Source organism: Felis catus, chromosome A1 (genome assembly GCF_018350175.1).
Source record: "Felis catus isolate Fca126 chromosome A1, F.catus_Fca126_mat1.0, whole genome shotgun sequence".
NCBI classification, from domain to species: Eukaryota; Metazoa; Chordata; class Mammalia; order Carnivora; family Felidae; genus Felis; species Felis catus.
In genome coordinates, this window is record NC_058368.1 from 101,303,039 (window position 1) to 101,329,955 (window position 26,917).

At 39.7% G+C, this 26,917-nt stretch overlaps 1 protein-coding gene across 1 annotated transcript in view; it reads left to right on the plus strand.

The window, feature by feature from the left end:
* Positions 1 to 26,917, plus strand: part of PRDM6 (PR/SET domain 6) — a 234,860-nt gene extending 207,943 nt beyond the window's left edge. The window contains exon 8 of the mRNA XM_045058252.1: positions 26,759 to 26,917. Coding sequence (XP_044914187.1) covers positions 26,759 to 26,777 — 19 coding nt within the window. The 3' untranslated portion in view covers positions 26,778 to 26,917. The remainder of the gene's footprint in view (positions 1 to 26,758) is intronic.

The following is a 26,917-nucleotide window of genomic DNA, read 5'->3' on the forward strand; positions in this document are numbered from 1 at the left end:
TTTCAAGATTTTATTTTTAAGTAATCTCTACACCCTGTGTGTGGCTCGAACTCCAACCCTGAGATCAAGACTCTCATGCTCTTCCAACTGAGCCAGCCAGGCGTCCCAGTATAGGTATTCTTTGAATGTGTGGTAAAATTCACCTGTGAGGCTCTCTGGTCCTGGACTTCGATTTGTTGGGAGGTTTTGGATTACTGATTCAGTCTGTCTACCAGCAATTTTTCTGCTCAGGGTTTTGGGCAGGGGGGATAGTTTAGGTTTTTGAGTTTGTTTGGTTTTTGTTTCCTTATGATTCAGTCTTGGTAGGTTGTACATGTCTAGGAATTTATTCATTTCTGCTAGGTTATCTAATCTTTTGCTAAATATATGCTCGTAGAGGCCTCTTAAGATTTTATCTATTTCTGTGCTATTAGGTGTAATGTCCCCTCTTTGATTTCTGATCTTATTTATGTCAGACTTCTCTTTTTCTCGATGAGTTTAGCTGAAGACGTGTCAATTTGTTTATCTTTTTAAAGAACCAACTTTTAGTTTTGTTGTTCTTTCCTACGCTTTTTTTTTCTTCTTCTTTTCCTTTTTTTTTAGTCTCCATTTACTTCCACCCTGATCTTTGCTGTTTCTTTCTTTTCTTTCCTTTTCTTTCTTTTTTTGGCTGAGATTTTTCTTCTTTACTGATGTAGACGATGTACTCCTATGAGCTTCCCTCTTGTAACAGCTTTTGCTGCGTCTCAAAAGTTTTGGCATTTTGTGTTTCCATTTTCATTTCTCTCAAGTTATTTCTTTGATTTCCTTCTTGATTTCTCCTTTGGCCTGTTGTTCATTCAGTAGCATGTTATTTAATCTCCGCATACTAGCGAATTTTCTAGTTTTCGTTTTTTAATTGATTTCTGGTTTCTTATCACTGTGGTTAGAAAAAGATGCTTCATATGGTTTCATATGATTTTAGTCTTAATAAGTTTATCAGAACTTTTGTGGGGGGTGGCCCAAGATCAATACTAGACAATATTCCATGTGTGCTGAAAGAGAATCTGTGCTCTAAGGCTTTTAGATTGAATGTTCTGTGTATCTGATACATCCCTCTGGTCTAATGGGTCATTTAAAGCCGATGTTTCCTGGTTTGTTTGTTTTTTGTCTGGATGATCTGTTCATTGTTGTAAGGGGTTTTAAAATTCACACCCCCCCCCCACCTATTCAGTTGCTATCTGTTTCTCTCTTGAGGTCTGTTACTATTTTCACTATAATTTTAGATGCTCCTATGTTGATGCCACAAATATTTACAAATGTTGTATTCTCTTCTTGGATTGACCCATTTAACTTTGTGTAATGCCCTTCTTTGTCTCTTCTTAAAGCCTTTCATAGAGTTTCTCTTTTGTCTAAGTATAGCTATCCCAGTTTTCCTGTGGTGTCGATTTCACGGAACATTTTTTCCCCCCATCCGTTCACTTTGAATCTGTGAGTGTCCTTACATGTGAAGTGAGCATCTGTAGACAGTACATGGATGAGTTGGGATTGTGATGTTAAGTGGTTGGATCAGGGAAGGCCTGATGGAAGTGTATTTGAACAAAGATAGAATTTGGCTCATTTCAAACACACAACTAGACGAGTTTGTTTTGGTGGTAAAGTTACTCTTTTAAACATGATTCTCTCATAGATGCACATTACCTTTTGAATGAGCCTCATTTTATGTAACCTTATGGTTGGACCCTTAAATCAACTCTGTTTATTTTTTCTGTGATCTCTACTATTAACTATAATAGGCGTGATCGCTTTAGTCACATACTGCAATTAGCAATATAAAGGTAAGATTTAGATCAGTAAAGATGAGGCAGCACTAGGGTAAAAATGTTACCTTTCTGAGAAATGATGCCGCGTTTTCCCGGTTACTTTCAATCCGTTCATGTGTTTTGAAAATAACATTTACGAAGATTTTAGCTCAAATCTCTATATCCATTGTTCACGTTTTAAAAAACACAGAAAAGCAAAAGAAATATTGCGAGACCCGTGGTCACACCTTCCACCATCCATCCCATTTTGTCACAACGCACTTACTTTGAATTTTTTTTTTTTAACGTTTATTTATTTTTGAGACAGAGAGAGACACAGCATGAACAGGGGAGGGGCAGAGAGAGAGGGAGACACAGAATTGGCAGCAGGCTCCAGGCTCTGAGCCATCAGCCCAGAGCCGGACGCGGGGCTTGAACTCACGGACTGCGAGATTGTGACCTGAGCTGAAGTCAGATGCCCAACCAACTGAGCCACCCAGGCACCCCGCACTTAGTTACTTTGTATCCTGTGAAACATATGGTTAGCATTTTCATGGAAATAACTGAACATTTTTAAAGTTTTTAAGTGTTTGACTTACAAAATATTTTACGTTGCCATTTTTGAAGTACTCTTTTACAACATAATTTTGTAGGAAATGTGTCCACGTGATAGTTGGGCCACTGCATAAACTATCCCCACTTTACGAACTGAAATGTCTGATTTATCAGTCTTAGAAAATCCTTTCTCATACACCCTTGCACACAACTCTTATTATAATAAAGACCTCAATCTTTCATCTGTGTTGCAAATATTTTCCCTAGTTTGTTGCTTTCCTTTCGCTTTTATTTATGTTGTTTTTTGACTTGAAGAAATTAAATCTATCAATCCTATCCTTAAGGGATCCTTCTTTTATGTTTTTAAAGACCTTTAGCACCCTGAGGCTTTGGGTCTTTTTTTTTTTTAAACTCTTTTTTCCCTGGTGGGATTTATTTTGGCCTATGGCATGACATTTACTGAACTGCCTTTATTTCTTTTGGAATAGTTATAGCTTGGTTAACCTTCAATAGGCCTTTCTTGCCTTTATTTTGTTATTCTATCAGTCAGGACTGATCTGAATACTCCTTCAAACCATATGTAGGAGCAAAGGTGGTGCTTCTATGGACATTCCAAGTAGTGAGATCCCTGGGTATAGGCACCTGATGGGTTCCAAGAGGACAAAAACTGTTTCACGGGGAAGAAAGGAGTGTGTCAGATTGAAAAATGTTAATGAACCGGGTTAGGAAAAGCTCTCAATGCATAATTCCAGGGGAAAAAAACCTTTTAAAAGAACGCTGAATTTCTTTTTTTTTTTTAATTGTTTTTTCAATGTTTTTATTTATTTTTGGGACAGAGAGAGACAGAGCATGAACGGGGGAGGGGCAGAGAGAGAGGGAGACACAGAATCGGAAACAGGCTCCAGGCTCCGAGCCGGCAGCCCAGAGCCTGACGCGGGGCTCGAACTCACGGACCGCGAGATCGTGACCTGGCTGACGTCGGACGCTTAACCGACTGCGCCACCCAGGCGCCCCAAGAATGCTGAATTTCAAAATGCCATTTGACAGTTCTGTAGGAGTTATTCAGACCAGATTCACAAACGGTGGCAAGCCGGGGTCTCTATTAGGATTTACTTAAGTGTATCAGTGAGTGCTCTCTTCTTGCTCTGAGAACATCAGGAATGTAATAGTAACAAAAGCTGCGTTCGGTGTGCTCCTGCCGCATGCGCATGAGAGGCATTCTTGACACGTGGTGTTTATTTAATCCATGCAGCACTCTAGAAAGGAGGTGTCCTTAGGACCCCCTACTTCACAGACGAGGAAACAGAGCCTTAGCAGTGGAGACAGTTTCTCAGATCACACAGCTCGCCGACTGTATGGAGAGGACTCCTCGACGTTTCCTATTCAAAATGTAATCAATGCAGTAGTAAAAAGAAAACATCGGGTAGGTCCTGACGGGATACATGATACGATGTTGGTAACTTTTGTTCAGTAGGATATGCCTGGAAAACTTGAGGTGCCTTAAGGTACCCCTGACCACTAGCAGCTGTATTTGATAAATGAGTGATTATATAAAGGATATTCACCCAACAAGAGTTGGTGTTTCAGCGCAACCCCTTCAAAGGAGGTCATTGCCGTTTGGTGCTGAGAAAGCAGAGGTGCTAAGAGGGCACGTGGCAGCGTTGTTACTTAAAACCATGACTTCTAACTCTGCCATCAGTGATTCCCCTGATGTACACAGTGCAAGTTTGGAGGATTTCCCTTGGGAAACTTATTTGATCCAAACCTCAAAGTATTATGACAGAGGAGGGGATTCCCCCAAACTTATTTTATGAGGCCAGCATTGCCCTGATGCCAAAACCAGAAAAGGACGCATTTAGAAAAGAGGACCGCAGGCCACCGTCTCTGATGGATATAAATGCAAAAATCCTCAGGAAGGACTAACACACTGAATTCAGCAACATATTAAAAGCATCATTCACCATGATCAAGTGGGATTTATCCCTGGGATGCAAGGATGATTTGACATGAAGAAATCAATCAGTGTGCTGCATCTCATTAATAGAATGGAAGAAAAGAATCCTGTGAACATCTCAGCAGATGCAAGAAAGCATTTGACAAAATTGAGTGTTTGTGAACATAATTTTGTCAAGTTAGGCATAGGAGGAACATACCTCCACACGGCAAAGGTTGTAATATGATAAGCCCACAGCTAACATCAGACTCAATGGTAAAAGACTGAAAGATTTTCTTCTAAGATCAGAAACAAGGCAGTGATGAAAGAAATTGGAGAAGACACACACACACACACACACACACACACACACACACACACACACACTGAAAGAAATACCATGTTTATGGATTGGAAAAATTAATCTGGTTAAAATGTCAGTACTGTCAAAAGCCATCTATAGATTCAGTGCAATGCCTGTGAAGATTCCTTTTTTTTTTTTTACAGGAGTAGAAAAAAAGACTCCTCTAAAATTCATATGAAACAATGAAAGACCCCAAATAGCCAAAGATAATCTGAGAAAGAAGAGGAAAGCAGGAGGCATCCTACGCCCTGAATTCCAGCTATACTATAAGGCTATAGTCTTCCAAACAATATGGCACTAACATCAGAACAGTCAAATAGACCAATGGGAAAGAATTGAGGGCTGAGAAATTAACCCAGGCATATATAGTTAACCAGTATTTGACAGAGGAGCCAAGAATGCTCATTGGAGAAAGAAGAGCCCCTTCAATAAATGGTGCTGGGAGGGGCACCTGGGTGGCTCAATCGGTTGAGTGCCTGACTTCAGTTCAGGTCATGATATCGCAGTTCATGAGTTTGAGCCCCACATCAGGCTCTGTGCTGACAGCTCAGAGCCTGGAGCCTGCTTCCGATTCTATCTCCCTCTCTCTGATCCTCCCCCCACTCATGCTCTGTTCTCTCTCTCTCTCTCTCTCTCTCTCTCTCTCTCTCTCTCTCTCAAAAATATATATAAATGGTAAAAAATGGTACTGGGAAAATTAGATAATTACATGTAAAAGAATGAAAAATAGGGACACCTGGGTGGCTCAGTTGTTTGGGCGGCCAACTTTGGCTCAAGTCATGATCTCACAGTCCGTGAGCTGAAGCCCCATGACAAGATCTGTGCTGACAGCTCAGAGCCTGGAGCCTGTTTCATATTCTGTGCCTCCCTCTCTCTGACCCTCCCCTGTTCATGCTCTGTCTCTCTCTGTCTCAAAAACAAATAAACGTTAAAAAAATTTTTTTTAAAAAAGAATGAAAAATAAACCCATATCTCATGCCACTCCCCCACATTAACATGAAGTGGATTAAAGAATTAAACCTAAGATGAGAAATCATGAAACCCCTAGAAGAAAACATAGGAATAAAGCTCCTTAATATAGGTCTTGCTAATGATTATTTGGATATGATACCTAAAGCACAAGCAACAAACAAGGTAAACTAAAAACCTTATTTAAAGCAAAAGAAACCAGCAACAAAGTGAAAAGACAACCTGCAGAGAGTGGGAAAGAATATTCGTAAACCATGTGTCTTTAAAAAGATCACTACAATTGACAAACCTTTAGCTAGATGAAGGAGGGCCAAAGACTCCAACATCTAAAACAAGAAATGAAAGAGGGGACGTTAATATTTTTATATAAATAAAAGGTACTATAAGACAGTGGTATAGGGTCACCTGGGTGTCTCAGTTGGTTAAGCGTCTCATGCTTGATTTCTCCTCAGGTCATGATCTCACAGTTTGTCACTTCTGGCCCCCTGTCCGGCTCTGTGCTGACAGCGCAGAGCCTGCTTGAGATTCTCTCTCTCTCTCTCTCCCTCTGCCCCTCCCCTGCTTGTGCTCTTTCTCCGTCTCAAAAATAAATAAGCTTGGGGCGCCTGGGTGGCGCAGTCGGTTAAGCATCCGACGTCAGCCAGGTCACGATCTCGCGGTCCGTGAGTTCGAACCCCGCGTCAGGCTCTGGGCTGATGGCTCAGAGCCTGGAGCCTGCTTCCGATTCTGTGTCTCCCTCTCTCTCTGCCCCTCCCCCGTTCATGCTCTGTCTCTCTCTGTCTCAAAAATAAACGTTAAAAAAAAAATTAAAAAAATAAAAAATAAATAAATAAATAAACTTAAAAAAAAAGACAATGGTATACAGATTTGTGCGCAAATAAGCTGGAAAATCTAAATGAAAGAGAGAAATTCCTAGAAATACACACACTACCTAGACTGAATGATGAACAAGAAGAAAATAAACCTATAACTAGTAATGAGATTGAAGAATCTAATGAAAAGTTTAGGACAAAACGGCATCATTGGCGAATTTTATTCAGTATTTAAAGAAGAATTAAGCCCCATTATCTGCAAACTCTTCCAAAAAATTGAAGAAAATGAAAAACTCCTAAACTCATTCTCTGAGACAGCATTAGCCTGATAACAACACCAGAGACAACAAGAAAAGTAGAAACTAATATCCCTGGAAAGCACTGGCATAAAAATTTTCAAGAAACTATTAGTGAACAGAATTCAGCAACACAAAGGATTATAAACTATGACCAAGTGGAATTTATTCCTGAAATATAATGATGGTTCAGCATATAAAAACTAATCAGTATAACAGACCACGTAAAAAGAATGAGGGAAGGAAAAAAATGTATCGTCTTGATTGATGCAGAAAAAGGAGTTGACAAAATTCAACACCCTTTGAATTAGAAACCAACAAACTAGGAATGGGAGGAAACTACCTCAACATAAAAAAGCCCCTGTATGAAAAACCCAGAGCTAATTTCATACTCAATCGTGAGAGATTAAAAAGGCTTTTCTCAGCTTGTGAGTTCGAGCTGCTATAAGAGCTAGTAAATGAATTCAACCACATCAAAGTATACAAGATGTGCAGGCACAATCAGTTGTGTTGCTATACACAACCAATGATCCAAAAAGGGAACGAAGAAAAGAACTCCATTTACAATACCAACAAAAAGAATATTTAGGGATCAGTGTAACCAAGGAGGCGAAAATCTCGGGCCACAAAACTACAAAGTGTTGCTCCAATAAAAGGTGACACAAATATGGGATAGAATAAAGAGCTTAGAAGTAAACCCTCACATATACAGTCCATTGATCTTTTTCGCCAAGGGTATCAGAAGCATCAGTAGAGAAACAATAATCTTTTCAACAAATAGGGCTGAGGAAACTAGATACTCACCTGTAAAAAAAAAAAAAAAAAAAGTGAAGCTGGACCCATATCTTCCACCCTGTATGACACATTAAGTCAAATTGGAATCAAAGATCTAAATTTAAGAGCTAAAATTATAAAACTCTTAGAAGAAGACAGGGGGAAAATCATTACGACATTGAATCTGGCAATGATTTCGAGGGTATGACACTAAAACCACAAGCAGTGGAAGAGAAAATAAAATTGGAGTACCTCAAAATTAAAAATTTTATTTTTAAAAATTTTATTATTAAAAATGATAAGTGGTGCCTGGGTGGCTCAGTCAGTTAAGCGTCTGACTTCAGCTCAGGTCATGATCTCATGGTTTGTGAGTTTGAGCCCCGTGTCGGGCTCTGTCAGAGCCTGGAGCCTGCTTTGGACGCTGTGTCTCCCTCTTTCTCTGCCCCTCCACTGCTCACATTCTGTCTGTCTGTCTCTCTCTCTCAAAAATAAATATTAAAATTTGTTTTAAAAGGACATAATGAACAGAAAGAAATGCAACTCACAGAATGCAGCAAAATATTGACGAATCGTATCTGATCAGGGTTAATATCCAGATATATATATATATAAAAACCCCTCAACAACAACAAAATCAAGCAACCCAATTAAAAATGGAAAAGAACTTGAACAGACTTTTTCCAAAGAAAATATACAACTGGCCCGTAAGGACTAGAAAAGATGATCAACATCAATAATTATTAAATTTTTTTTCAACGTTTTTTTATTTATTTTTGGGAGAGAGAGAGAGAGAGAGAGAGAGAGCACGAACGGGGGAGGGGCAGAGAGAGAGGGAGACACAGAATCGGAAACAGGCTCCAGGCTCCGAGCCATCAGCCCAGAGCCCGACGCGGGGCTCGAACTCACGGACTGTGAGATCGTGACCTGGCTGAAGTCGGACGCTTAACCGACTGCGCCACCCAGACGCCCCGACATCAATAATTATTAATGTGATTTCACATCAAAACCACGAGGAGATGGCACCTCACACCCACTAGGACGGCCACTGGGAAAATAAGAGTAATAGGCTTTGGCAGGCATATGGAGAAGTGGCAACACTTGGGCTCTTTTGGGATTGATTATTAAGTAGTATAGCCACTGTGCCAAACAGTATGGCATTTTCTCAAAAAATGAAAAGTGGGACAACTGCCCTGTAATTGTCAGGGTTCCACAGAGAAAGAACCAGTAGAGGTTTGCAGAGAACAGAACACAAGGAGAATTATTGTGAAGAATTGATTCCAGATTACGGAGGCCGACAAATCCCACGATCTGCTGTCTGCAGGCTAGCGTCCCGTAAAGTCCTGCGGCGTGGTTCAGTCTGAGTCTGAAGCTCTCAGAACCAGGGCCGCCAATGATGTCAATCCTAGTCTAAGTAGAAGATTCGAGGCCCTGTCCAGCGCAAACAGTGAGGCAGGACAAAAAGGGATGAATCTCTCCCGCTTGTGCCTTCTGTTGTATTCAGGGGCTCAGTGGATTGGATGATGCCCACCCCCTTTAGGGAGGGCAGTTTACTGGGCCTGCCAATTCAAATACTAATCTCAGGTGGAAAAAGATTCTGACCTAGGTCACAACATGGATGAGCCGTGAGGGTAATGTCCTAAGTGAAATCTGCCCATCAGAAAAGGACACATATTGTATAATCCCGCTTAGATGGGGTAGCTAGTATAGTCCGATTCTCCAGTTCAAAGAGGTGGAAAGTAGAAAGCTGGTTGCCAGGGGCCAGGGGAACAGGGAGTTCTTGTTCATTGAGGGTGGAGTTTCAGTTTTGCAGGATGATAAAGGGTTCTGGAGATGGATGGATGGTGATTATGGCTGCAGAGCAGTGACACGTATTTCGTGCCAAATGTACACTTCAAAAATGGTTAAGGTGGCTAAAGTAAAAAATACTACTAATAAAAATGAAAATGAAAAAATTTAGAAAGGGACACCTGGGTGGCTCAGTTGGTTGAGTGTCCAACACTTGATGTCAGCTCAGGTCGTGATCCCAGGATCATGGCCTGGAGTCCCAGGTTGGGCTCCACACTAAGTGTGGAGCCTGCTTAAAAATGCTCTCTCTCGGGGCGCCTGGGTGGCGCAGTCGGTTAAGCGTCCGACTTCAGCCAGGTCACGATCTCGCGGTCCATGAGTTCGAGCCCCGCGTCAGGCTCTGGGCTGATGGCTCAGAGCCTGGAGCCTGTTTCCGATTCTGTGTCTCCCTCTCTCTCTGCCCCTCCCCGGTTCATGCTCTGTCTCTCTCTGTCCCAAAAGTAAAAATAAAACGTTGAAAAAAAAATTAAAAAAAAAAATGCTCTCTCTCCCTCTGCCCCTCCTCCACTTATGCACAAGTGTCCTCTCTATATCTCTACAATAAACATTTTTTAAATGGTTAACATGTTAAATTCTATGTTGCGTGGTCTACATAATTAAAAAAATAATTTTAACACAGAATTTCAAACCCCACTTGCCCTTCCTGAATCTGAGTTTGCATTTTAACAAGACCACCCCTTGTTTTGCATGCATATTAAAATTTGAGACGCATCTGCCTAGAAAGGCATCCCACACTGGGTTGCTCACCTCCACCCCACCCCCAACACACACGCAGCCACACTCTGTGCCGGTGATACCCCCACAGGCAGGGGTTAATGAGAATGAGCAGAACTGACCCACCTAAGAGCTAACTCGGGCATTTTATGTAAGAACTCTGGAGATAACGGGAGGAAGAAATTGTTGGAACTCTGAGCCATCTACCTAGAGGAGGGCACTGGGGCTTCTCTGTCCTTTACTTTTCTCTCTTTATTCCTCCCCAGTCTGACCAGGGGATCGAGTGTGAAGGTTTCTGGGGCACTCATTGTAAAGTTTGATAGTGCCCGCCAGAAGCAGACTGTTAGCTCATTGCCCTGTCGAATGCTAAATTACCTTTAGACTCACCATTCATAACCTGCTGAGCAGGGAGGGGCAGACCTGGTGAGGGACAGTAGGGTGGGGACAGAGAGCAGTGGCCTGCGTCGCTTCCAGCTGTGTGGGGATCCCATAGGTCAGGGGATGCTGCAGAAGGGAGCTGGGCCTGAGACCACTTGCCGGAACCCACCAAAAAGCCACGAATGAGAGGCTACAGGTTGTAGCCCCACCCACACCCCGGGGATCAGAGTCGAGGAGGGTTGAAAGAGGTCGCATGGAGCTGGATGCTTCATCTCAGAGAACAGTACAGCAGAGGGTCTGCAAATTCCTCATTCTCCCTCCCATGAGGAAACCTCACACACAGGACCCAGGAAAGCGCCACCTTTGGACCTGCCACAAAGAGTGTGTCAAACACCAGCCATGTTAGAGCAGCCGCAGCCCCAAAACTGGAAGATAGAATCGCAGCCGGACAGATGAGTGTGTCTCTTTCCTTCCCTCTCTCACGTCCTCGAACCTATGAAAAAAGGTAGAGCCAGGAAGAGGAAGGAGGTGGAGTTTGCTAGAAACTAACCTGACCCAGCGCTGAGAATTTCCCAACTGAGAATCTCCCAAGACCGAAGCTTGGTCTTGGATAGAATGGGGTGGAGGTTCATGACTGACTAATGGGATGATTTGAAAGATTTTTTTTTTTCATTAGGTAATACATTTCTGCAGTTCAACTTTCCAAAGTAACTAAAGGTTGCAGGGTGAAAAGTCTACCTGCCACACCAGTGCCCCCAGCGAAATAGGTGCTCACTAAAGGAAAACCAGCGTGCTCAGTCTTGGGGATCCTTCTGGAGAGAGTCTGCACGGGCACAACCAACAATGAGTGTTCACCGTGTTGGTTTTTCCACTTAAAAGTACAGGAAGGGGCGCCTGGGTGGCGCAGTCGGTTAAGCGTCCGATTTCAGCCAGGTCACGATCTCGCGGTCCGTGAGTTCGAGCCCCGCGTCAGGCTCTGGGCTGATGGCTCAGAGCCTGGAGCCTGTTTCCGATTCTGTGTCTCCCTCTCTCTCTGCCCCTCCCCCGTTCATGCTCTCTCTCTGTCCCAAAAATAAATAAACGTTGAAAAAAAAAAACAAATTTAAAAAGTACAGGAAATGACTACAATGAGATACCTCTTACCCACCTACCAGAATGGATCAAAAAAGATTGACCCGAGGACGTGTTGACATAAATGTGGTAACTGGAATCCTCATATATCACTGGTTGAGAGTGTAAAACGGGACAACTACTTTCAAAGTGTTTGGCAGTTTATAGCAAAGTTAAACATACACTGTTCTCTGACTCAGCAGTTTTACTTGTTGGCATCCACTCAAGAAAATTGAATGCAGATGTCCCCAAAAAGACTTGTACGCGTTCTTCATGTCAGCTTTATTCATCATAGCCAAAAATTAGAAATCACACAAACCCACCAACAGCAGAATGGACAAATTGTGAATATTCACACAGCAAAATACCACTCAACAAGGCTGAAAAGGAAAAGAGCGAACTGCTGACATATGTAACAACATGGATGAATTTGAAAAACATGGGAGTGAAAGAAGCCAGACATTACATGGTAGGATTCCATTTACATGAAATACCAGCACAAGCAAAACTAAGCTATGATGATAGAAGTCGGAATAGTATTTCCATTTTGTTGGGAAGGGAGTCAAGAGGAGCAGTGGATACTGCCTTCAAAGGTATACAAGGGAATTTTCTGGGAGTGGTGGAAACATTTTACCTCCTGATCTGAGCGGTGGTGCCATGGGTGGATATACATATATATATCTGTGTGTGTGTGTGTGTGTGTGTGTGTGTGTATGTATATGTACATATATATATATATATATATATATATATATATATATATATCTTACTGTATATAAGCTACGTATTAATGAAGTATCAGAGGGGCGCCTGGGTGGATTAGTCGGTTAAGTGCCTAACTTTGGCTCAGGTCGTGATCTCATGATCTCATGGTTGGTGGGTTCAAGCCCCATATCAGGGTCTGTGCTGACAGCTCAGAGCCTGGAGCCTACTTCAGATTCTGTGTCTCCCTCTCTCTCTGCTCCTCCCCCACTCATGCTCTGTCTCCTCAAAAAAAAAAAATTAAAAAAATTTAATGAAGTATCATAAAAATATGAGAGCTAATATTTAACAAGAATGAAATTTACATTATATATGTATGTGTGTGTATATATATATATATAATTTATTGTCAAATTGGTTTCCATACAACACCCAGTGCTCCTCCCAACACAGGTGCCCTCCTCAATGCCCATCACCCACTTTCCCCTCTCCCCCACCCCCCATCAACCCTCAGTTTGTTCCCAGTATCTAAGAGTCTCTTATGGTTTGCCACCCTCCCTCTCTGTAACTTTTTCCCCCCTTCCCCCTCCCCCATGGTCTTCTGTTAAGTTTCTCAGGATCCACATATGAGTGAAAACATATGGTATCTGTCTTTCTCTGTATGGCTTATTTCACTTAGCATCACACTCTCCAGTTCTATCCACATTGCTGCAAATGGCCAGATTTCACTCTTTCTCATTGCCAAGTAGTATTCCGTGTATATATAAACAACATCTTCTTTATCCATTCGTCAGTTGATAGACATTTAGGCTCTTTTCATAATTTGGCTATTGTGGAAAGCGCTGCTATAAACATTGGGGTACACATGCCCCTATGCATCAGCACTCCTGTATTCCTTGGGTAAATTCCTAGAAGTGCTATTGCTGGGTCATAGGGTAGATCTATTTTCCATTTTTGGAGGAACCTCCACACTGTTTTCCAGAGCAGCTGCACCAGTCTGCATTCCAACCAACAGTGCAAGAGGGTTCCCGTTTCTCCACATCCTCTCCAGCATCTATAGTCTCCTGATTTGTTCATTTTAGCTGCTCTGACTGGTGTGAGGTGATATCTCAGTGTGGTTTTGGTTTGTATTTTCCTGATGAGGAGTGACGTTGAGCATCGTTTCATGTGTCTGTTGGCCATCTGGATGTCTTCTTTGGAAAAGTGTCTATTCATGTCTTCTGCCCATTTCTTCACTGGGTTATTTGTTTTTTGGGTGTGGACTTTGGTGAGTTCTTTATAGATTTTGGATACTAGCCCTTTGTCTGATATGTCATTTGCAAATATCTTCCCATTCCATCAGTTGCCTTTTAGTTTTGTTGATTGTTTCCTTTGCCTTGAAGAAGCTTTTTACCTTGATGAGGTCCCAGTAGTTATTTTTGCTTTTAATTCCTTTGCCTTTGGAGATGTGTCAAATAAGAAATTGCTGCAGCTGAGGTCACAGAGGTGTTTTCCTGCTTTCTTCTCTAGGGTTTTGATGGTTTCCTGTCTCACATTCAGGTCCTTCATCCATTTTGAGTTTATTTTTGTGAAAGTGGTCTAGTTTTATTCTTCTGCATGTTGCTGTCCAGTTCCCCCAGCACCATTTGTTAAAGAGATTGTCCTTTTTCCATTGGATACTCTTTCCTGCTTTGTCAAAGATTAGTTGGTCATACATTTGTGGGTCTAATTCTGAGGTCTCTCTTCTATTCCATTGGTCTCTTTGTCAGTTTTTGTGCCAATACCATGCTGTCTTGATGATTATAGCTTTGTAGTACAGGCTGAAGTCTGGGATTGTGATGCCTCCCGCTTTGGTCTTCTTCTTCAATATTAGTTTGGCTATTTGGGGTCTTTTGTGGTTCCATACAAATTTTAGGATTGCTTGTTCTAGCTTTGAGAAGAATGCTGGTGCCATTCTGATTGGGATTGCATTGAATGTGTACATTGCTTTGGGTAGTATTGACATGTTAACAATATTTATTCTTCCAATCCATGAGCACAGAATGTTTTTCCATTACTTTGTATCTTCTTCAATTTCCTTCATCAGCTTTCTATAGTTTTCAGCATACAGATCTTTTACATCTTTGGTTAGATTTATTCCTAGGTATTTTATGATTCTTGGTGCAATTTATTTCTCTTTCTGTTGCTTCATTATTGGTATATAAAAATGCAACTGATTTCTGTACATTAATTTTGTACCCTGCGACTTTGCTGAATTCATGTATCAGTTCTAGCAGTCTTTGGGTGGAGTCTGCTGGTTTTCCATGTAGAGTATCATGTCGTCTGCAAAAAGTGAAAGTTTGACTTCATCTTTGCCAATTTTGATGCCTTTGATTGAATTTTGTTGTCTGATTGCTGATGCTAGGACTTCCAACACTATGTTAAATAACAGTGGTCAGAGTGGACATCCCTGTCGTGTTCCTGATATCAGGGGGAAGCTCTCAGTTTTTCCCCATTGAGGTGATATTAGCTGTGGGCTTTTTAAAATGGCTTTTATGATGTTTAAGTATGTTCCTCCTATCCCAACTTTCTCAAGGGTTTTTATTAAAAAAGGATGCTGTATTTTGTCAGATGCTTTTTCTGCATCGATTGACAGGATCATATGGTTCTTATCTTTTCTTTTATTAATGTAATGTATCACACTGATTGATTTGCGAATATTGAACCAGCCCTGCATCCCAGGAATGAATCCCACTTGATCATGGTGAATAATTCTTTTTATATGCTGTTGAATTCGATGTGCCAGTATCTTGTTGAGAATTTCTGCATCCATATTCATCAGGGATATTGGCTTGTAGTTCCTTTTTTTTGTTGGGTCTCTGTATGGTTTGGGAATCAAAGTAATACTGGCTTCATAGAATGAGTCTGGAAGTTTTCCATCCCTTTCTATTTTTTGGAGCAGCTTGAGATGGATAGATACTGTATCTGCTTTAAATGTCTGGTAGAATTCCCCAGGGAAGCCATCTGGTCCTGGACTCTTATTTGTTGGGAGATTTTTGATAACTGATTCAATTTCTTCACTAGTTATGGGTCTTTTCAAATTTTCTATTTCTTCCCATTTGAGTTTTGGTAGTGTGTGTGTGTGTGTGTGTGTGTGTGTGTGTGTGTGTGTGTGTGTGTGTTTAGAAATTTGTCCATTTCTTCCAGGTTGTCCATTTTGTTGGCATATAATTTTTCATAGTATTCCCTGATGATTGCTTGCATTTCTGAGGGATTGGTTGTAATCATTCCATTTTCATTCATGATTTTATCTCTTTGGGTCCTCTCCCTTTTCTTTTTGAGAAGCCTGGCTAGAGGTTTATCAATTTTGTTTATTTTTTCAAAAAACCAGCTCTTGGTTTCATTGATCTGCTCTACAGTTTGTTTGTTTGCATTCTATATGTTTATTTCTGCTCTGATCTTTATTATTTCTCCTCTTCTGCTGGGTTTGGGGTGTCTTTGCTGTTCTGCTTCTATTTCCTTTAGGTGTGCTATTAAATTTTGTATTTGGGATTTTTCTTGTTTCTGGAGATAGGCCTGGATTGCATTGTATTTTCCTCTTAGATTGCCTTTGCTGCATCCCAAAGGGTTTGGATTGTTGTATTTTCATTTTCATTTGTTTCTGTATATTTTTAAATTTCTTCTCTAATTGCCTGGTTGACCCATTCATTCTTTAGTAGGATGTTCTTTAACCTCCTTGCTTTTGGAGGTTTTCCAGACTTTATCCTGTGGTTGATTTCAAGTTTCATAGCATTGTGATCTGAAAGTGTGCATGGTATGATCTCAATTCTTTTATACTTATTAAGGGCTGTTTTGTGACCCAGTATGTGATCTATCTTGGAGAATATTCCATGTGCACTCGACAAGAAAGCATATTCTGTTGCTTTGGGATGCAGAGTTCTAAATATATCTGTCAAGTCCATCTGGTCCAATGTATCATTCAGGGCCATTGTTTCTTTACTGATTCTCTGTCTAGATGATCCATTGTTGTGAATGGAGTATTAAAGTCCCCTGCAATTACCACATTCTTATCAATAAGGTTACTTATGTTTGTGATTGTTTTATACATTTGGGGGTCTCTAAATTTGGTGCATAGACATTTATAATTGTTAGCTCTTCCCGATTGATAGACCCTGTAATTATTATATAATGCCCTTCTTCATCTCTTGTTACAGCCTTTAATTTAAAGTCTAGTTTGTCTAAGTATGGCCACTCCATCTTTCCTTTGACTTCCAGAAGCATGATAGATAGTTGTCCATTCCCTCACTTTCAATCTGAAGGTGTCCTCGGGTCTAAAATGAGTCTCTTGTAGACAGCAAATAGATGGGTCTTGTTTTTTTATTCATCCTGATACCCTATGTCTTTTGGTTGGAGCATTTAGTCCATTTACATTCAGTGTTACTATTGAAAGATATGGGTTTAGAGTTATTGTGATGTTTGTAAGTTTCATGCTTGTAGTGATGTCTCTGTACTTTGTGGTCCTTGCAACATTTCATTCACAGAGACTCCCTTAGGATTTCTTGTAGGGCTGGTTCAATGGTGATGAATTCCTTCAGTTTTTGTTTGTTTGGGAAGACCTTTATCTCTCCTTCTATTCTGAATGACAGACTTGCTGGATAAAGGATTCTTGGCTGCATATTTTCCCTGTTCATCACATTGAAGATTTCCTGCCATTCCTTTCTGGCCAAGTTTCAGTAGACAGATCCGTCACTAGTCTTATTGGTCTCCCTTTACATGTTAGAGCATGTTTATTCCTAGCTGCTTTCAGAATTCTCTCTTTATCCTTGTATTTTGCCAGTTTCACTATGATATGTCATGCAGAAGATCGATTCAAGTTACGTCTGAAGGGAGTTCTCTGTGCCTCTTGGATTTCAGTGCCTTTTTCCTTCCCCAGATCAGGGAAGTTCTCAGCTATGATTTGTTCAAAGAGAACACCTTTGGCCCCTCTGTCTCTCTTCTTCTGGAATTCCTGTGATACAGATATTGTTCCATTTGATGGAATCACTTCGTTCTCTAATTCTCCCCTTGTAATCCTGGATTTTTTAAATCTTTTTCTCAGGTTCCTCTTTTTCCATAATTTTATCTTCTAATTCACCTATTCTCCCCTCTGCTTCTTCAATCCATGCTTTGGCCACCTCCATTTTATTTTGCACCTCATTTATAGCATTTTTTAATTCATCATGACTATTTTTTAGTCCCTTGATCTCCATAGCAATAGATCCTCCACTGTTCTCTATGCTTTTTTCAAGCCCAGTGATTAATTTTATGACTGTTATTCTAAATTCTTGTTCAGTTATATTGCTTAAATCGGTTTTGATCAGTTTGTTAGCTGTCACTTCTTCCTGGAATTCTTTTTGAGGAGAATTCTTTTGTTTCATCATTTTGGCTAGTTTTCTGTCCCATATGAGTTTTAAAAGTTTGTTGTGTGCTCTGCACCTGTGAGCACTGCTATCTTAAAGGAGGGTCATACACTGTCCAGGGCCTGGCCATTCAGGTGGTGTTTTTTGGAGCGTGTTATTACTTGTTCTCTGTTGTTGTGACTTTCCTACTCATAGTGATGTTTTGGACCCTCCACCAGATGTACTTTGATTTGTTCCTTGGAGTTCCTGTCATTTCTCAAGTTGTCCCATTTTCTTCCTGTTAGATTCAATCTCTTTTCCTCCCAGACTCTTGGGGTTCAAACTCCTTTGGCTTCAGCACTTCTTTGTTTGAGAGACGAGGGCAGTATGGATCCCCCTTATTCTCCACCATGTTGGCCTGAAATTTGAATTTTCAACAGAGCTTTGACAGCCCAAAATGACTAGAAAGTTTTGACATCTGTCCATGATGTAGGTAAGTATAGGAGATATTCAACAGAGTAGAAGAAGTGAGTGCATAGAAATGAAGTGGATTCATTCTTCTGTTTTATTGAGTAAATTCTGCTCGATAAATCACTTATAATTTCATTATGGAACATTCTGTTACACATAAAATGATGCTGTAGGTTCTTTATGCAACACATAGTCATGAGTTGTTTAAAAAGGAATATGAATAGCAAATAAACATTCAGGAGAACAGTCAGTGGGGAAAGAAAGGAGTCACTGGATTCAGAAAAGGGATCCCGAATTGACCCCAAATTCAATCTGATTTTTTTTCTTGAAGGGAAAAGATGAAAAACTAATAAAATGTTAATATTTTAAATTTAGGGGGTGTCTTTAAGAGTGTTTATTACATTTGTATCTGCACCCATTATTTCAAATATCTCCTATTAAAAATGGTTTTTATTTATTAATAGAGAATTATCTGAGATTTACTGCAAGCCATCACAACTTTATAGCCTCCTTGTAATGGTGTTAAACAGGCAAAATGTGTGCTTGTATATTAAACTTCATGAAGAATATCCAAGAAATTATTAGTCATCACCCCTGGGTTAGGAAAGAATCTTAAATCCACTATATAATCTCTAGTAGTAATTGAATATTTCTTTTCAGTGTTACTTATTAATAATGTAATTCAGTAAGTGGTTTAAATTATACGACCTTTTAGGTATTTGTAGGTTCTAAAATGTTATAATGATACAGTTTTCTGGAAGGGACTTTATTGTCAGATCTGAAGACATAGTTTTGACATGGCACATATTTTGAGTAGTAGTACTGTATTAAAATTAGGGGGAAAAGCATAAATATTATCCTGTTCCTTTAGTCAGCATTATACCTGTACTACCCCTTAAATGTAAAGTTCCTGAATATTAGTGTATATGTGTTCTGTTGCCACTGCACTAGATTTTTCCCCCAGTTTTATTGAGAAGTAGCTGACATCCATCACTATGTCAGTTTAAGTCACACAGCTTGATGGTTTGATTTACATATATTGTAAAAGGAATCCCACAGCAGTTAACAGCTAACCCGCTGGAATTTCTGTCCCTTTCCCAGAAGACCCCTGATGACAACAATGTCCTTACTCACTAATAGTTTCTCTGGGATGAGTGTTTGCCAGTCTGTGTTCTTTTTTTCCCCTTTTGATTCCTTCAATTCTGTATTTCCTTTTTGAATTCAATACAATTTTGCAAACAGTCTGAACTTCCTTGTGAAGAAAAGCAAATGTAAACCTGTACATAGTATCAGCTAACTTCATGCACAGTACTTTCCGTTTGTGCTGCACCTGTGGCCATGGCAGTCTGTGACATACAGAAAAGATTTCTTGGTTTCTGTATTTTGTGTTTCAAAAAGCAAAGGAGGCTGTGATACATTAAGCAAAGATTTATCTTTAAAATGGTTCAGGGCCGCCTGGGTGGCTCAGTCGGTTGGGCGTCCGACTTCAGCTCAGGTCATGATCTCGTGGTCCATGAGTTCGAGCCCCGCGTTGGGCTCTGGGCTGATGGCTCAGAGCCTGGAGCCTGCTTCAGATTCTGTATCTCCCTCTCTCTCTGACCCTCCACCATTCATGCTCTGTCTCTCTCTGTGTCAAAAATAAATAAACGTTAAAAAAATTAAAAAAAAAAAACGGTTCAAATAAGCATTCTCCAATATGGTAACCACTCAAACCTCAGTGACGTGGAACATCCATGTAGATGGAAAAGTACATGCCCTAATAGGGCTGAACAAATGTATTACCACTGCATTAAATAATAAGAAGTAAATACAGTTGAACAGACAACCAAGAATACCATGGTAGGTATTATTTTTTAAATGCTTGTTTTTGAGAGACAGAGACAGAGACAGAGCATGAGCAGGGCAGGGGCAGAGAGAGAGGGAGACACAACGTCCGAAGCAGGCTCCAGGCTCTGAGCTCTCAGCCCAGAGCCCGATGCGGGGCTCGAACTCATGAACCACGAGATCATGAGCTGAGCAGAAGTCAGACACTTAACCACCTGAGCCACCCAGGCACCCCTGCAGCTATTATGTTAATATAAACATTTTTGTTTTTAAGTTTAACAACTTTATCAAGACATGTTGAGGGACCCCTGGGTGGCTCAATCATTTGAGCATCTGACTCTTGATTTCAGCTCAGGTCATGATCTCACAGTTTTGTGAGTTCGAGCCCCACATTGGGCTCTGTGCTGGCCGTGCACAGAACCTGTTTGGGATTCTCTCTCCCCCTCTCTCTCTGCCCCTCACCCACTTCCTCTGTCTTTATCTCTCTCAAAATAAATAAATAAACTTAAAAAGATAAAAATAAAATAAACTTAAAAAAAGACATATAAAAGTGTGTACTTAAAGCATACAATCAGAAAAGTTTTGATATGTATAAATCTGTGACACCATCACGTCAAAATAATGATTGTATCCAATACTACAAAAAGTTTCCTTGTAGCCCTTTGTTTTGTTTGTTGTTAAGTAATCTCCACCCCCAAACTGGAATTTACAGCCCTGAGATCAGGAGTCACATGCTCTACTGACTGAGCCAGCCAGACGCTCCTTCTTGTACTACTTTGTAATTCCTCTGTGCTGCCCCTTCCTGTCCCTTGCACCCCAGTACTTATGGATCTGCTTTCTGTGACTGTAGATGAATCTTTGCTTTCCAGAACTCTCTATAAATATAGACATAACCTGTGGGCTCCTTTTTTGTTGCATTTCTTATACTCTCTGAATATACTTTTGATAATTATTTCGAGATTCATCCTTGTTCCTTGTATCAGGAAACTGATGATTGTGGAGTAGTGTTCCATTGGATAGCTATGCCCGTTTGCTCGTTCTGTTGACGAACATTCAATCTGCTTCCCATCTGGCTACAAATAACGGTCCTATGAACATTCATGTACAAGTCTTTGTGGGACATATGTTTTATTTCACCTAGGAGAAGAATGGGCAATCTATTGAGTCCGTTGAATTTTAGTCGTTCTAATTGTTGTGTACTAGTAGCTCACTATGGTTTTAATTTCCATTTTCATACTTAATAATAATGAACCTCTTTGTATTCACTTATTGGACATTCATAGATCTTTCTGAGTGAGCATTTGTTCAGATGTCTTATCTTTCTAAAAACTGAGTTTCTTATCGACTTGTAAGAGCTGTTTATATGTTCTAAATACACACTCTGATTCAGATACACGATTTGCAAGTGTTTTCCTCCAAGTTGTGGCTTTTTTTTCCTATCATTCTCTAATCAGTGTTTTTGAAGAACAGGGTTATTCATTTTGATGAAGTTCTAATACCAATTTATTCTTTTATGGATTGTGCTTTTGATGTTATATGTAAGAAATCTTTGTCTAACTAAAAACGACAAAAGTATTCTCCCATGTTTTCTTTGAGAAGTTTTATAGTCGTAGATTTTACATTTAGATCTACAAACCATTTTGAGTTAAATTTTTGGACTTTTCTACTTCATCGAGATGTAATTCACATATAACCCATTGTGTAAGTTTAAGGTAACATAATGATTTGATAGACATATGTATATTGCAAAATGATTGCCACAAGAGGATTAGTGAACACATCCATCACTTTCATGTAATGATTTTTTGCGTGTGGTGAGAACTTTTAAAATCTACTCTTCGAAACTTTCAAATACACCATGCGCTGTCGTTAACTGGTCACCATGCTGTACATTACATCCCCAGGACTCACCTGTCTTGTAACTGAATGTTTGTACTCTTTGACCACCTTCCCCCATTTCTACCACCCCTGGCAACCAGCGGTCTGTTTCTGTGACATCAATTTTCTTAGATTCCACATATAAGTCAGATAGAATACTTGTCTTTATCTGCCTGACTTACGGTACTTGGCATAATAACCTCACGTTTCATTCATGTTGCTGCAAACGGCAGAATTTCCTTCCTTTTTATGGCTAAGTAATCTTCATCTGTTGATGGACACTTAGGTTGCTTCCATGCATTAGCTATTGTAATGTTGCCATGAATATTCAGGGTTTTTTTCTTCGAGCTAGGGATTTCATTTTTGTTGAGTATGTACCCAGAAATGGAACGCTGGCTCCTATGGTAGTTCTGGTTTTCATTTTTTTCAGGAACCTCCTTAGTGTTTTCCATAGTGGCTGCACTGATTTATGTTCCCACCACAGAGCACGAGGGTTCCCTTTTCTCCACATTGTCACCAACATCTGGTATCTCACCTTTTTTTTTTTTAAGTTTGTTTATTTATATTGAGAGAAAGAGAGCGGGGGAGCGGAGGCAGAGAGAGAGAGGGAGAGAGAGAATCCCAAGCAGGCTCCATGCTGTCAGCGCCCAGGCATCACAAGTACCTCTCCTTTTTGATACCAGCCATTGTGACCGGTGTGAGACGATAGATCATTGTTTATCTATCACTGATTTACATTTCACTAATGATTAGTGATGTTGAGCACCTCTTGGCCATTTATAGGTCTTCTTTGGAAAAGTGTCTATTCAGGTCCTTTTCTTGTTTTTAAATTGGATTACTTGCAGGGGTTTTGCTATTGAGTCATGTTCCTTATATATTTTTGGGTATATATTTTTTATTAAAGTATAGTTGACACACAGTATTTCATTTCAGTTGTACAGCCTACTGATTCCACAAGTCTATACCTTATTCTCTGCTTTCTACAAGTATAGCTACCATCTCTCGCGATACAACACTATGGCAGTACCTTTTACTGTATTCCCTATGCTATTCCCTTCCTCCCTGCTACTTATTCATTCCATAACTGAAAGCCTGTACCTCCGACTCCCCATCACCCATTTTGCCCACTGTCCCCATTCCTCTGGTACCCTTCAGTTTGTTCTCTGTATTTGTAGGTCTGTTTCTGTTTTTTGTTTGTTAGATTTGACAAATAAGCAAAATGATATGGTCTATGTCTGTCTGACTTATCTCCTTTAACATGATACCCACTGGGTCCATCCATGTTGTTGCAAATGACAAAATCTCATTCTTCTTGATGACTGAGTAATATTCCAGAGAGCATGTATACAACACGTCTTTACCCATCATCTATGGATGGACACTTAGGTTGCTCCCTTATCTCGACTTCTGTAACAGTGCTGCAAGAAAAGTAAGAGTACCTAAATCTTTTCAAATTAGTGTTTTTGTTGGCTAAATACACACTGGTGGAATTACTGGATCATATGGTATTTCTGATTTTAGTTTTTGAGAAACCTCCATCTTGTTTTTTCCACAGTGACTTCACGATATACATTTTCCGTGAATGAGGGTTCCTTCTTGCCCTCATCCTCACCAACACTTGTTATGTCTTGTCTTTTTCATCCTAGCCATTCTCACATGGGTACGGTGGTATCTCATTATGGTTTTGATTTCCATTTCTCTAATGATTAGAGACGTTAAGCACCTTTGCATTCATCTGTTGGACACATGTATGACTTTTTTGGAAAAATGTCTATTCAGGTCCACTACTCATTTTAAAATTGGATTCTTTTTATTGTTTGCTGTTGAGCTATATAAGTTCTTTTTTATATTTTGGATGTTACCCTTTTATCTTGGAAATATCTTCTCCCATTTAGTAGGCTGCCATTTCATTTTGTTGATGGTTTCCTTTGCTGTGCTGGAGCTTTTTATTTTGATGCAGGCCCAATAGTTTTACTTTTGTTTCCCTTACCTGAGAAGACCAATCTAGAAAAATGTTGCAGGGCACCTTGGTGGCTGAGTCAGTTAAGTGTCAAACTCTCAATTTCGGCTCAGGTCATGATCTCACAGTTCATGAGTTCGAGCCCCTCACTGTCAGTGCAGACCCTATTTGGGATTCTCTCTGTCCCTCTGCACTTCCCCTACTCACGTGCTCTCTTTCTCTCTCTCTCTCTCTCTCAAAATAATAAACTTTAAAAACTAGAAAAATGTTGCTAAGATCATTGTCACACAGATTACTGAGTTTTTTTTTTCCTAGGAATTGTATATTTCAGGTCTCACATTTAGGTCTTTAAATCCGTTTTGAATTTACTTTTGTGTATGGTGTGAGAAAGTGGTCCAGTTTCATTCTTATGCATGTAGTTGTCCACTGTTTGCATTATTTGTTGAGGAGACATCTTTTCCCATTGCTTGTTTTTGCCTCCTTTTTTAAGATTAATTGAACCTAAAATTGTTGGTTTATTTGTGGGCTATTTTGTTCTTTTGATCTATGTGTCTATTTTGGTGCCAGTACCATACTGTTTTAATTATTATAACTTGGTAGTACATCTTGAAATACAGGATTTTGGTACCTCTAGTTTCATTCTTTTTTCCTCAAATTCGGCTTGGCTCTGAAGAGTCTTATGTGGTTCCATGCATATTTTACTTTTACTTGTTTTAGTTCTGTGAAAAATGGTGTTGGTGTTTTGGTAAAGATTGCATTGAATCTGTAAATTGATCTGGGTAGTATGGATATTTTAATAATATAAACTTTTCCAGTCCGTGAGCATAGTATGTCTTTGCATTTGAGTCATGTTCAATTGCTTTCATCAGGGTTTTATCATGTTCACAGTACAGGTCTTGGACCTCCATGGTTAAGTTTATGCCTAGGTATTTTATTATTTTTGGTGCAATTATAAATGAGATTGTTTTCTTAGTGTCTCCTTCTGCCACATTGTTGTTAGGGTACAGAATCAGAACAGATTATTTCTGTATGTTAATTTTGTACCCTGAAACTATACTGAATTTATTTTAATAGTTTTCTGGTGGCATCTTTAGGGTTTTGTATGTATTGTATCATGTCATCCACAAATACTGAGTTTTACTTCTTCCTTACCAATTTGGGTGCCTTTTGTTGCTTGTTTGATGGCTATGGCTACGGCTTCCAGTACTATGTTGAGTACAAGTGGCAAATGCCTTAATTCCTCACCTTAGAGGGAAAGCTCTCTGTTTTTCATCATTGAGTGTGATGTTAGCTTTGGGTTTTCATATATGACCTTAATTATGTTGACATATGTTCCCTGTAAGCTCACTTAGTTGAGAGTTTTTATTCTGAAAAGATGTTGAATTTAGTTCAGTGAATTTTCTATATTATTTGTCATGATCATATGATTTTTGTGCTTCATTTTGTTAATGTCATGTATAACATTGATTGACTTGTGAATATTGAACCATCTTTGCATCCCAGAAATAAATCTCACTTGATTGTGGGGAATGATCCCTTTAATGTATTTTTGAATGTAGATTGTTAATATTTTGTTGAGGATTTTTGCATCCACATTTATCAGGGATACTGACCTGTAATTTTTCTAACTTCCTTCCTTCCTCCCTCCCTTCCTCCTTCCCTCCCCTTCCTTCCTTCCTTCCTTCCTTCCTTCCTTCCTTCCTTCCTTCCTTCCTTCCTTCCTTCCTTCCTTCATGTGTGCATCTTTGTCTGGTTTTAGTATAATGGTAATGCTGGCCTTATAGAATGTATTTAGAAACTTTTCTTCCTTTTCTATTTTTTGGAGTAGTTTGAGTAGAATGATTATTCACTTTTCTTTAAATGTTTGGTAGAACTCTCCTATGAATCTATCTGGTTCTGCACTTTTGTTCTTTGGGAATTTTTGGTTACTGATTCAGTTTCTTACTAGTTTTTGCACCTTTCATAATTACTGGTTGTTCCTGATTCAGTTTTGGAAGATTGTGTGTTTCCAGGAATTTATCCACTTTTTCTAGGCTGTCCAATTTGCTTGTATATGATTTTCTGTAGTACTGATAATCCTTCGTTTGTGTGTGTGTGTGTGTGTGTGTGTGTGTGTGTGTGTGTGGTGTTGGTTATTACTTTGGTTATTACTTTTCTTCTTTCATCGCTGATTTTATTATTTGGGTCCTCTCTCATTTTTTCTTGTTGCATCTGGCCAAAGGTTTATCAGTTATGTTTATCTTTTGAAAGAACCAGTTCTTGGCTTCACTGATCTTTTCTACTGTTTTTTAAGTTTCTAATTTATTTGTGCTCTGATCTTTATTCTTTCTTTCTTTCTAGTAACTTTGGATTTTATTTGTTCTTTTCTAGGTCCTTTAGGTGTACAGTTAGATTGTGTACTTGTGATTTTTCCTGTTTCTTGTGTCACTGTGAATTTCCCACTTAGCACAGGTTTTGCTGGATCCAAAAGATTTTGGACTCTTGTGTTTCCATTTTCACTTATCCTCATATATGTATGTATATATGTATTAAGGATGTTTTATTCTTTATATTTAGAGAACAAGTGGATGAGCAGGGGAGAGGGGCAGAGGGAGACAGAATCTTAAGCAGGCTCCACACTCAGTGCAGAACCCTTTGCAGGGCTCGATCCCACAACCCTGGGATCATGAGCCAAGCCAAAATCAAGAATCTGACGCTCAATGAACTGATTCACCCAGGCACCCCATCTTTGTTGTTTTTTAAATTTCCTCTTTGCTTTTTTGTTGGTCCATTGGGTCTTTAGGAGCATGTTGTTTAGCTTCCATGTGTTTGTAGTTCTTCAACTTTTGTTTTTCCTTGTAATTCATTTCTAATTTTATAGTGCTGTAGTTGGAAAAGATGCACGATACAATTTCAGTCTTCTTAAATATATGAAGACTCTTTGTGGTCTCACATGTGATCTACCCTGGAGAATGTTCTTTGTGTACTTGAAAAAACATGTATTCTATTGTTTTGGGATGGAATGTTTTATATCCATCTGTTAAATGCAGCTGGTATAATATGATGTTCAAGGATACTGTTCAATTTTCTGCCTGCAGGTCCTATCCTTCGATGTAAGTGGGGTGTTCAAGACCTCTAACTGTGAGTATATTACTGTCAGTTTTTCCCTTCATGTCTGTTAATATTTGCTTTATGTTTTGGGTGCTTCATTGTTGGGTCCATAGATAATTACAATTATTACACCCTTTGGTTTAATT